The sequence below is a fragment of the Peromyscus maniculatus genome, chromosome 13 (assembly GCF_049852395.1).
Source record: "Peromyscus maniculatus bairdii isolate BWxNUB_F1_BW_parent chromosome 13, HU_Pman_BW_mat_3.1, whole genome shotgun sequence".
NCBI classification, from domain to species: Eukaryota; Metazoa; Chordata; class Mammalia; order Rodentia; family Cricetidae; genus Peromyscus; species Peromyscus maniculatus.
In genome coordinates, this window is record NC_134864.1 from 8,050,321 (window position 1) to 8,063,263 (window position 12,943).

The following is a 12,943-nucleotide window of genomic DNA, read 5'->3' on the forward strand; positions in this document are numbered from 1 at the left end:
GCCACTAAGCAAGAGCTCGGTCAGCTGCGGAGTGGAGGGCTCAACTGGGGAAAGTTCTAGAATGTTCGCGCCCTGTGTGTGCGTCTTCCGCCTCCATTTTCCTAGTTTCATTTCTGTTGCTGTGGAAAATGCCCTGACTGGAAAAACAACTCAGGGAAGGAAGATTGATCACTTCAGGGACCTCCAGGCTGGGGCTCACTGGCTAGTCTTATCACCTCCACAGTCAAGAGCAGGCAGACATGACTCTCCCAAGCTGCCTTCCTGTTATCACCCAGCTAGCCCTCTCTACTCTCATATAGTCCAGGGCCTCAAGCCAATGAATGGTGCCACCCATGGTGGGCTGGGTCTTCCCACATCAATGAACACAATCAAGACAGTCCCCTACAGATGCGCTCACCGGCTGACCTCATCTAGACAATTCTTTGAGACTCTTTCCTAGGCTACAATGAAAAACTAACTGTGCTGATTAATTATTATTATTATTATTTTACTAAATTAACATAAGATAGAGTCATCTGAAAAGAGGGAGTCTTAGTTTAAATAATGGCTCCATTTCCAGGTGGCACATGCCTTTAATCCCAGCACTCGAGAGGCAGAAGCAGGTGGATTTCTGTGAGTTTGAGGACAACCTGGTCTCCAGAGCGAGATCCGGGACAGCCAGTGCTACACAGAGAAACCCTGTCTGGAAAAAAAACCAAACAAATAAACCAAACCAACCAACCAACCAAATTGCTTCCATCGTATTGGCGTATAGCCAAGTCTGTGGAGGCATTGTCTTGATGAATGATTAATGTGGGTGGGCCCAGGCTTCTATGGGCTGTGCCACCCCTGAGGTGGTGCTATAAGAAAGCGAGTGAACCAGCCATGGGGAGCAAGGCAGTAAGCATCGTTCCTACATGGTCTCTGCTTCGGTTCCTGCTTCCAGGTTCTTGACTTGAGTGCTTGCCCTGCCTTCCCTTCATGACAGACCTACCTGAAACAGGTCCTTTCTTTCCCAGGTTGCTTTTCTTAAACTAGGACAGCAGCCACCACAACAACTCTATGTTTTTAGGAAGCATGAGGAGCAGGAGAGGGACAGGTTTGGGCTGGATTCACAGAACACAGCCTTCCGTGACTGAGCACTTAAGACCTGTCCACCCACTGGAGCTTGGGCACACTCAGCAGATAGGGCGACCCCTCGAGGACCAGGCATTCTCCGGGACTGACCTTTGTATAAGCTATTTCCTTCTTCCATCAGTTGAAGGAAAAGGCTTGGTGACATTTTCCATTCCTCATCTTCTTCCTGTTCAGGGCAGAGTAATATTCTTGTGAATTGCAGGCACACTTTATCTGTTAAGACCAGACAGCAAAAGGCACACACAATATAGTTGACTGGACTGGAGGTCATGCCTCAACCACCACACCCCTGCTAGTGACCTGAGCAGGGAGTGCCACAACCAGCACTGGAGGCATGGATGGCTAGCCCCAGCACTGTTTCTGCATGGTGGCTTTCCCACAGGGCCCATCCCTGGTTTGGTCCTACCAGGGCTGAGCACTCAGCTCGGGCCCTGTCTCTATCCCTTCGCCGTGTCCCCATAGCCAGGCTTTGAGCTTCTCTCCACCCTGGGCTTTCCTGTACCCCTGCCATTTCCGGGCTTCTGAGAGACACGTGCTGTTCTTTCCTCTTGCTCACGTGTCCCTTGATCCTGGGAACCAGCCACAGGCTCTTCCTTCCCAGGAATGAACTGGCTTCCCCGTGAAGTAGGGGTCTGCAGAACTCAGATTCCAAGTCCCCACTGCAGAGAGCTCAAACACGTGGCCCTTGGCTTCTCCTGTCAGTTCTGTGCATCAAGACAGGAGACTGCCATCTGCCATCTGCGTGGTCGATAGCTCTGCGTTGAGCCCCTCTGTCCCTGATTGTGAGAACCAGCCTTGCAGGCTCTCAGCTGGTGTTTCTATCACATCAAAAGTTTCTGGTGACAAATGTCATGGTTCTTGTTACTGTCAAAAGGTCCAAAGGAAGCATGATGGTTGCTGTGCCCATGGGTTGTCTCTAGAGCTCCCTGAATACTTTTAGCATCTACGTGAGGAGGCGACTGTGTGTTGTTATGAGAATCTCTTCACCAGGATGCTGTGAATCCCTGGACACTGGAGAACTGACAGCCCGTCCTCTTCTGGGCTCTAGTGTTGGGCTCTGTGGTGGTACCAATCACCGTGTGTCCACACGCCCTGGAGACTGCATGACCTTTGGGCCTCCACTCTTTCCTCCTCCTCCTCACCATCCATAGACAAATGGGCACCAAACCACACCTGTTCTGCCTCCCCTGATTCCAGGGATCTTACCCTCTTCTTGTCTCAGCCACTCGATAGGACCCTTGCTTGTACACTGTCCGACTTGGTGCCTCCTTCTCTGTCCTGCCAGAAGGGACTCAGGCAAGATCTGACCAACTTGAAGACTTCCTTCAACTGAAGCCCTGCAGAGCCCTGAAGCTCCTCATCAGATCTATCTGCGCAGGGCAAAGCCCAGCCTGTAGCAGACTGAATGCAGCCCTCCCAGCCCTGGTCCTCAGGCTACTTCCTTGTTCCTGACATTGCTGCATCCATACAGAGGAGGATACTGTCACGTGTGTATGGTGGCATGTTCTTTCCTGCCCTGTCTCCTTTCTTTGGTCCCCTTCTTCTGGCTGCTAATGCTTTCTGATAATTTTGGACTCAGGACACTCTCTTCCAGGAATCCACAGGAGCCAGCTTTACACCCCAGCAGTGGCTGGAATTTGCCTACACTCTCAGGAGCCTTCCTTCCTGTGAGCATCCTCTACTTCCCAGCAGACAGAGGATCACAAATAGTGGGATGCCCCTTAGTCCTGGAGTTGGCATGTCTGTGTACCATAAACACTTATTGGGTGAAATAGAATATAAAACATATATGCCCAGTCCATAGATGAATAAATACTATGCTGCCCTTTACCCATGGGAAGGAATGAGGCGTCAACACCTGCTATAAGGATACAGTGAGCGAGGGAAGCCAGACACAAAGACCACATGTCAGAGGGTCCCACACATAAGAAACACTCAGACTGTATCTAGTTAGACCCCAGTCAGTCTCTGGCCCCAGATGAGCCCCATCTCTGCTTGGTCAAGGTGGGACCCCCTCCTTCCACAGGCTTTTGCCAGGCTGCAGGTGCCAAGAGGTCCTTGCTCACCAGGAGAGATGCCTGAAGCAAGTGGTACAGGCTGTCGTGGAGATTCCCAGGGTGTTCCTGGGTGTTACATAAGGAGTCCAGGACCACAGTTTGTCAGGCAGTCAAGGAAGCCACCTGCTTTGCACAGCCAGAAGAGAATTTGGTCCCAGAAATATCAGGACTCAGAGTGGAAGAAGAAGCTAATCTGATCGCTGGGTTAGATCAATCTCATATTGAAGTCAAACTCATCGGTTAAGAAGCCCAGCCATGGCACTGTTGGCTCAGGTTGGCCATTGTCCTACCCTTGGGATGGAGATACCCCGGCATGAGCAAAGAAATCTGCAAGGGCAGTGTCAAAACCAACAAAAGTAGCAGCAATGATAGCTGGTGCTCAGGGGCAGAAGTCCAATCTGTGTCCGATTAGAGGACAACACACTTATCAATGTCACCAGCGTCTTCCCCTCCCCGCCCTCCCTTGAATGGCTGTTATTTTACTTTCTTATAATCACTCCCATCACTCTTTCCTTCTCCCTTCCCCCTCCTTCCAGCCCCTTAATTCAAATAACTACCCCCCGCCCCCATACACCTAGAAATCTAATCTCTGCACATCAGAGAGAACACACAACTCATCTTTCAAGTGTGGCTCGATGACCCGTTCCACCTGTTTCCCTGACAATGGCACACTATTGGTATTTGTGGTTAAGTAAAACTCCATTGTGTATATAAACCACATTTTCTCTATTTAGTCATGTGTCCATGGACACCTTAGGTTCCTTCTTATCTTGGCTGCTGTGAAGGGTGCCTCAGTGAACATGGACGTGCAGGGATGCCTGTAGTAAGAAGACTTAGAAGCCTTCAGATGCGTGCCTAAGGGTGGTGTAGCCAGATAATTCTCTTGAAATCAGTGTTTGAGGATCCCACTAATATCTACAGGGGCTGCACTGATTTGTACCCCACTAGCACCGTGAGAAGTGTTCCTATCCTCCAGCAATTTTACCAGCACTTACTGTTTGTAGTCTTTTCCTTTGTTTGTCTTTTTGAGACAGGGTCTCGCTTTGTAGCTCTGGGTGCTTGGAACTCTCTATATAGACCAGGCTGGCTGGTCTCCAGCTCAGAGATTTGCCCGCCTCTGCCTCAAGGCTTACACTGTGATGCCCATCTCTTGTTTGTCTTCTTGGTGAAAGCCATTTTGCCTGGGGTACCCAGTCTTAGCACTATTGGAAGAGGCTGTCTTTTCTCCACACACTTCTCCAGTGTGTGTTTTTAGCTCCTTTGTGATTGTAGCTGCATGGGTGTACTTCCAGGTCCTCTTGTCTGTATCATGGCTCTGCATGTCCATCTGTGCCATACCATGCTGTCTTGGCTACTGTGGCTTTGTGGTACAGTTTGAAGTTGGCTATTGTGAAGCCTCCAGAATTACAGCAATATTCTTTTTGTTCAGGACGATTTTGGGTCTTTGGACTTTTCTGTGCTTCTGTGTGGATTTAGGATTATTATTTTTTTCTGTTTGTGTGGAGAATGTCAGTGGAATTTTGAGTGGGATTCCACCGACTCTGTAGACTGCTTTTGGTGATTAGGGCCATTCCACAACATCGATTGTGCATTGGTAGGCTTCTTCTCTGTTTTAATTTCTTTCCTTGGCTTTTGGAGTTCCGATTGAGAGCTGTGGTATTTGCAGGCATGTGTGTGTGTGCGTGCGTGTGTGCATGTGCATGTGTGTGCGTGTGCATGAGCGTGCGTGCGTGCGTGCGTGCGTGCGTGCGTGCGTGTGTGTGTGTGTGTGTGTGTGTGTAGGTGACAAACATAGGTGCACATGTGGAGGCCATAGATTGATACTGGATGCTTTTCATTTTGAGACAGAGTCTCTTTCTGAGCCTGGAGCTCTCCGGTTTGGCAAGACTAGCTGGCCGGCAGGGCCAGCGATCCTCCTGTCTCTGCCTCCTACTACACTTGGCTTTTTTCTTCTTCCTTCTTTTCTAATGTGGCCTCTGGAGCCTTTCACTTTTATCTCAGCGTCTACACCATGGATTCTCACTTGTGATCTCCAGCTCAGGTTCCAGAGCCTCGCAAGCTGTGGTCATGTTTCATTTGGTCTCTTTACTGCTGTTGGAGAGCAGTGTGTCCTGAGCCCTGACTTCCATCCTGGAGAGTCTCTCTTTAGCTTGATCTACTTCGTTGATGGTACTTTTGTGGATTATATTTTTGTTTTGATTTTTTTTTAGGTTTTCATTTCTAAAAGTTCAGTTTGTGCCTCTCTCCTCTCTCTTTTTCTTTAAAACATTTGTTTTTTTTTCTCTGAATTTCTTATCCAGGCTGCTGACTTTCTCATCCACTTCCCAGCTTCCTTTATCTATTTATTTCTCCTTTGAAATCACTGATGGTTTTCAGTTAGTGCTGTGCATTCTTGGTATTTTAGCCATTTCAGTCTGTTTGGATTGTTTTTTTATCAAAGTATGGTAATTTATTTGTTACACAAAAGGCTCATTTTTTGATTGGGCTCAGACTTTGAAAAAACTCCTGCCAGTGAGGAGAGCCTGCGTCTCTTGGCAATCAATTCTGGGCGGTTTTCTTTGGCTTCCTTCATTCTCTTGGCCAAGAGTTCGGCATGTTCTGCAGCCTCCTCCTTGCTTTTCTTTTAATTTATTTATTATGTACAGTGTTCTGCCTGCAGTATGCCTTCAGGCCAGAAGAGGGCATCAGATTTCATTACAGATGGCTGTGAGCCACGATATGGGTGCTGGGAATTGAACTCAGGGCCTCTGGAAGAGCAGCCAGTGCTCTCAACCACTGAGCCATCTCTCCATCTTAACACATTGTTTCTTCAGCGCACTATGTCGGCATTTGTGTTTCAGGACATTGGAGTAACAAGATGCTGACTCTTGGGTGCTTTGGTCCTGGGCTTCTTATCTTCTTTGTTTAGGACTTTCTGACAACATACTGATGGACATCATCTTTTTTTTTTTTTTTTTTTTTTTTTGAGAGATCAAAAAGCATTCTGATTCTGCTAGCTCTTTTAGGTCGCAATGGGTAAGACACAGTAGTATCTGTCAGTCCAGGAATATCCTTCTCTCTCTCTCTCTGTCTCTCTTTTTTACAATAACCAAGTTGACTGGCATCCTCAATGCATCTGCTTCCTCTCTCAATTTCTCTTTGCTCTAGAACAAGAATGCCCCTCACTCAACAGCAGGCGCACTCTGCCGTGGGTCAAGCTGCCTGGTTTCATGGGAAAACCCTGTTTGTCATTCCCACCACTGATTCGGACCACATAACCCTTGTACTCGTCATCCAGAGCCTCGGCAGCTACTTCTGTGGCATGCACTTCTCATAGAACATACAAAGCTTTCATTCACCATCTACTTCAATGCGTTTCTGGCAGCCGGTGGCAGAGGAGGAGAGATTCAGCTTCATCTTGACCTCAGCTTGTTTTCCAAGGAGTCTGACCTTTGGAGTGGTTCTGCTACCTTGCTTTTCCCAGGTTCTTGTGTTTATGTGTTGCAGTTTGGGCCTCTGTTGGGATGTAATGCTCTTTTGGTTTTATTTTTGGAGTTCTCAGTGAGGAGCCCATGCCTGAGGACTCAGTCCCTGAACTTCTCAGAGAGGAGGAAAGAAAACCCTGCAACAGCAACCCAAGCAAACCCAAGCAGCTATGGAAACACAACCCAGTCAGTTACAGCAATGCTGACACTACCAAGGACCACAGAACAATGGGCGGCAGAGAAGAGGAAGAGGAGAAGACAGAAGAGGATGAGGATGAGGAGGAAGAGGGGGAGGAGTAGAAGGAGGAGCAAGGAGAGAATGAGCAGGAGGATGAAGAAGAAAGAGGAGAGGAGCAGGATCAGAAAGTGCGGGAGGAGGAAGAGGAGAAGCAGGAGCAGCAGCAGAAGGAGGCAGAGGAAGGAGGAGGAAGAAGAGGAGGAGGAGGGGTAGGAGGAGGGAGAGGAGAGGGAAGAAGAGAAAGAGGAGGAGGAGGAGCAGGAGGAGGAGGGGGAGGGGAGGAAGGAGAGGAGGAGGAGGGGGGAGGAAGGGGAGGAGAGGGAAGAAGAGAAAGAGGAGGAGGAAGAGGAGGACCAGGAGCGGGAGGAGGGGGAGGGGAGGAAGGGGAGGAGGATTTCGGGGAAGGTGCACAGGCAGAGCCACAGAGCCACAACCGAAGAGGGAAACGCAGGTGGGAACTCTGAGCTGCAGAGCTGGGACTCTGAACAATGAGAGGTCATCAAGTTAGTGTGAAACACTGGGGCACAGACACACGGGTGTGTGTAGGAGAGGGCAGGGGAGGGAAGCGAGAGCTCCAACAGACACACGCAGAGAAAAAAATGTTAAGCCTAGAGGAAGAGCCTGGGAAGGCCCCGGAGCTGAACTCTGCACAGACCTTGGACTTGGCCTAAGGGCAGGGCGGCAGAGGCAAGGTTGGCCACTGGGACACTGCTTTGGCTGGAGCAGGCATGGGGTGCTGGGGGGGGAGGGGGTGCTTTCCATTTTATGGGAACCTCTTTCTCTGTACACATTAGGGACCGTCAGTGTCCTTGTCGTCGCTGCTTTGGGCTGAGGCACTCTCGAGGCAAGGGTGCCATCTCACCCAGGCCTCCGGCTCTGTCTGAAACCGGCATACACCTTCGAATGCAACAGGTATTTGAGGCGCGGACATGAAAACAAAACCAGAGGCCTGTTTTCATTTCTACAATACAGATCAAGTTCTCGAGCGCAAAAACCGTTGTGAGACTGGTTTGGCAAACTTCTAATCCTGGTGACTTTAAAGAGGGAACACTAGACATTCCCATGACATAATAGGGTCCGGCTTTCCATGCGGTAATGACATAATTGGCAGGTACTCCAGCTGCCTTCTCACTGGAGGGTAAAATACAGCGGGAGCTTCTGCTGCCCCCTCGAAATGCATTTCTTTCTTTGATAAAGAGCCTTCAGCTTCATTGAGTAACTCCTTTGGCTGCTGTTCTAAGCATCCAATACATCACGTCTTTGGACAAATACTGTAGAATTTTCCTCCAGGAAGTTTGAATCTGCCGTCTTAATCCCAAGGTCATTTATTTCCCATGAGTCTTTACTTGGATAGGGTCGTATAAGTGCACTGAACACGTAAGCACAGCCCTGTGTTTTACTGACAGAAGCTTTCTGACCGTGACCCTGCTGTTCTCAGCTCAGCCAAGTGGTTGGAGATTGTTCTGAACAGAGGAAGGCCTGGCCCCGGGCTCTTGTGAGTGTCCTACAAACAGCTCCCTCAGCATTGAGCTGGGAAGACAAAGGCCAGGTGGGTGAGAGGTGAGAACCTGGCTGCTCATATCTATCTGTTGTGGGGTATTTGTACACTGTGTGAAAATGTATTGGTGTAATAAAAAGCTGAATGGCCAATAGCTAGGAAGAGGTATAGGCAGGATTTCTGGGGACAGAGAGGACTCTGGGAAGAAGAGAGGCAGAGAAGCCAGCCAGAGGAGGAACAAGTCAGACACACAGAATGGGACAGAAGTAAAAGCCATGTGGTAGAACATAGCTTAGTATACAGGGGTTAATCTATGTTGTGAGCTAGTTAGAAACAAGCCTAAGCTATAGGCCGACCTTTCATAATTAATAAGAAGTCTCTGTGTCATTATTTGGGAACCAGATGGTGAGAAAAAGAAGACATCTTCCGAGAAGATGGATGAAGGAGCTGGCTCATGGATCTGAATTCGTAGCCTCTTCTACTCCACTCCAGGGAGGTCACACCTCTTGTCCCTGCACTTTGCAGGTCCCCGTCTCATGTTATCACTGGTGACTTTAGCAAGCTTGTTTTTGCCACTCCACGGGCCCAGTGTTTCCAGGGAAGGAGTGTGAGCCCCCATAAGCTCCACCCTTGCATTTCTTCAGAGCCATGCCGATGTCACTCAGGGCCTGCCAATGCCAGACAGCAGGCTCTGGCCCCCTGAAGGCACTCACACCACCCTCCGGACCCTCCTGCTGCCTCACGGCAGAGCAACCTCACCCCATTAATCCCACAAATGACGCCATCACACACAGCACTGTGCAAAACCTAAAACCCAATGGAAAAGGGCCACACTTACTGGTCTGGACTGAAGGAACTTTCCATTGTACTCTGCTGTCTGCCTGCCTGTGTGTTACCTGCCCGTCACACCACGATGCCAAGCGGTTACAGGCTTTACCGGGTGAATAGGTGCAGCAAGCCATTTCATTTTGATTCTTACGTTGTTGGCTGGCGTGACTAAACTTCATTTGTCCTCCCTACACCCCGCCACCACTTAGTGTTGTTTCCTCACGGCCACTTCTCAAACAAAACCCAGGGGCATCCTCTGGCAAGTCAAACACAAAATCATCAAAGAAAACTGAGACAGATTTGGGTCACGGTGCCATAGTTTCAGGTTTCCTTTTTCAAATTCTATCAGCTCGGTTGCTGATTTTGTGTGGGTGGGAAAAGACTCCTCAAACTCCTCAAACCCTGACAAGCACGAACAGCTCCAGGTCTAATGGGGACAGAACACGACACGCTAGCACAAGGTCAAAAGTAGTTCCAACATGCTGATTATATGTAATGTGCTGTCACGTGATATTGGCATACTTTATTTTCAAATACAGTTTCCAGCCATGATCATTCTCAGTCAGCAATGGCCTCTATTTCAGGATCTAAGATCTAGAGATGGGAAGATTCTATACGGTAAATGTTTCCTGTACCCCAGGACAGCGGCCAGGGTGAGTAGGAGACCCGGAAGCCACCAAGGGGTCATCTCTCCTGCCCCTTCTGCAGTTCAAAAACCATTATGGATGCATTTTTTGTTATTTATTTTATGCACATTTGTGTTTACCTGCATGTGTCTGTGTGTACCATGTGTGTGCCTGCAGAAGTCAGCAGAGAACACTGGATCCCTTCAAACTGGAGTTCTGGATGACTGTGAGAAACTATGTGGGTGCTGGGAACTAGACCTAGGTCCTCTGCTGGAGCAGCAAGTGCCCTTACCTGCCGAGTCATCTCTCCAGTCCCACCCTTCTTCAGTTTTTGATGAGTCAGTCTTTAAGAAGCCACCTGACAGTCTCTGTTATCTTCTTAACTCTCTCCTCTCACAGCTGAGGGACCGAAAGCAAGGTGTTGCTGTTGTTTTTGATCTTCCCATATGCTGACAGAGTTAGACTTTTAAATATGGTCTTCACACTGCTGGGTTTCATCCTTGCCCGAGGCTGTTTCTGCCGATCACTGGTCTTATCTGAAGGTACCTGTGATGGTTAATCTTTGTTGCCAACTTGATGGGATTTAGAATCTCCATGGAAACAAACCTTTGGGTGTGACTATGAGAGTCCAGAAAGTTTTAGCAGAGCAGGAGAGATACACTCTGTACGTGGGTAGCATATGGCTGGGGCCCAATTCTTCAATATGGGACTCCTCCTGGGGCCCAGAGACTAGAGAGAAGATTGTGGCCAGTCATGGCGGGGTGACACCATCACCCAAGTACTCTTAGACATGACTGTGCTATTGGGGGCCAAAGATCTTCCCAGCAGCACTCAGTCTGGTTCTGTTCTGCTTCAGTCAAAGCACTTGCAACGATTCCTAATGGTGTACTGTGTGGCTTTTGAAAGAGGGACCAGTTGTAGGATGGGTTCATCTCTCTTGTTTTTGTTCCGGAAGCCACTATGAGGACCATGAAAGCCACAGCAGACAAATGAGATTACTTTGCTGTGCACATGCATACATGTTTGCAGAGGTGACCACACATTGGCGGAAAATGTCCTTCTGGCTTTAGTGGTTCCTCACAGAGGTATCCCCTCCCTAAGGTATCCCCTGATGAGGGTATCTGTCATGGAGGTATACACTCATTGAGAAATTCCCCTGTGGAGGTATCCCCTCACAGAAGTATCCCCTCACAGAGGCATGCCCCCATGGACGCATCCCTCACAGAGGTATCCCCTCAGAGAGGTACCCCTCACAGAGGCATGCCCCCATGGAGGTATCCCCTTCATGTGGATATATGGTAACGGGGAGTCCTTGTTTGAAATCCTCAACGGGTTCGATGACAAATCAAAAACCTATGGAAAAGCATTTTTTTTTTTTTTTTTTTTTTTTTACAGTGAAACTGTGAGGAGTCGCTCTGCAATCTTTAGATATCCCTTGTGAGGTAGTTTAGAAGTGTTTTCTTCGGGCTGCAGCTTGCCATTTCACTTTTAAATCCTCCTTCTCAGGTCGTTCACACTGCAAGAGGTTTTACATTTGACGGAGTCTAACTTGTCAAGTTTAGAAGGGATTCTACTCCCCCCTGCCCCAGTTTCTTGGGTATGCGTGTAGTGTGCGCGCGTGTGTGTGTATGTGTGTGTGTATGCCTGTCTGCATGTGTGTATGGGAGGATGCATATGTATGCATGTGCATGTAAAGGCCTGGGGCTGATGGGGGAATCGTCCTGAATTAGTTGTCAATCAAACATAGAACTCATTGATATTATGTCTCACTAGCCAGCTTGCTCTGGGTCTTTTTGTCTCTGTTTCCTGAAGCTGGACTTAGAGGGAGTTTGTCAGGTCCAGTTGGCGATTATGTGGGTTCTGGGGATCTGAACTCTGGTCCTCACACTTGTTTGGTAAGCCATCTCCCAGCCCTGGGCTCTACTTAAAAAAAAAAAAAAGATTTTTATTTTATGAGTATGAGTGCTTTCCCTGTATGTATGTATGTATGTATGTATGTATGTATGTATGTATGTATGTGTATGTGTACCACATTCATGCCTGGTGCCCATGAAGGTCAAAAGAGGGCATCAGATCCCCTTACCTGGAGCTACAGATGGTTGTGACATTCGGCAGGTGCTGGGAATTGAACCTGGATCCTCCAGAAGAGCAGTTGGTGCTCAACCATTGAGCCATCACTGGGCCCCTAGATTCCACTTTGGCAAATCTGAAAAGCTCTTTTCTTAGACCTGGTCATGAAGCTTCTCCCCACAATGTTTTCATCTCAAACTTTTTTTTTTTTAATGTTCCAAGTGTACAGCACATTCTGAGCTCACACAGAATGTGAACAGAAGGTGTGAAGTTTAGAGACAGATTGATTTTCTTGACTATGGGTGAAAACTATTTTTGTATGTTTGTGTGTGCACTTGTGTGTCCATATTTGGTGCATGTATGTGAGCATGTGTGTGGAGACTATTGATTAACCTCAAGCGCTCTTTCTCGGGAGTGCCAGCATGTTTTTAAAGACAGCTCTCTCCTTGCTCTGGAACTTGTCTAGTGGCCGGGCTGGCCTGTCTGGGAGCCCAGGGACTCACCTGTCTCTCTACCTTCCACACTGGGAGTACAAGTTTATGTTGCCACACAAGGCCAAAATCCTAACATAAATAATATCTTTCTGAAACTCTTACATGAAAAATTGGAATTTAGCAGCTCAGATGTGAATGTGGCTTTTGACTTTTCTGTTTTCTCCTCCTTTAACCCCAAAGTGAAGACGACCGTTCCCGTGAGCTCTGTCTTCTTTAAAAGCTCGCTGCTGTGTCTCTAGACGGACCCAGGAAAGGAGGAGAAACGGTCCTGTTTTCACTATTTAATTATTTTGCCATGCTTCTGACGAAGGGATCAAGTGACCCACAGGGGTTTTATTTTAAAATATTCTTTTTTTAAAAAAAATTTTTTCTGTCAATTGAGAATTTCATACATGTACATAATGTAGTTTGCACAAATCCATCCCATTTCATGCCTTCTTTTTTTCAAATCGACTGGGTCTGCCTGTACAGCATGGACCACATCCTTGAAGAAAATGGAATCTCCCTCCCCCTGAAGCCGTCAAGAGCATACAGTTCCTCAGCCGGGGCGGG

The 12,943-nt window shown here is 48.2% G+C and overlaps 1 protein-coding gene across 1 annotated transcript in view; it reads right to left on the reverse strand.

Annotated features, from left to right (window-relative positions):
- The window catches only part of Drc11 (dynein regulatory complex subunit 11), a 128,108-nt gene that overhangs the window by 57,418 nt on the left and 57,747 nt on the right, over window positions 1-12,943 (reverse strand). The window contains exon 9 of the mRNA XM_016007120.3: window positions 1,207-1,282. Within this exon, the coding sequence (XP_015862606.1) occupies window positions 1,207-1,282 (76 nt within the window). The remainder of the gene's footprint in view (window positions 1-1,206; window positions 1,283-12,943) is intronic.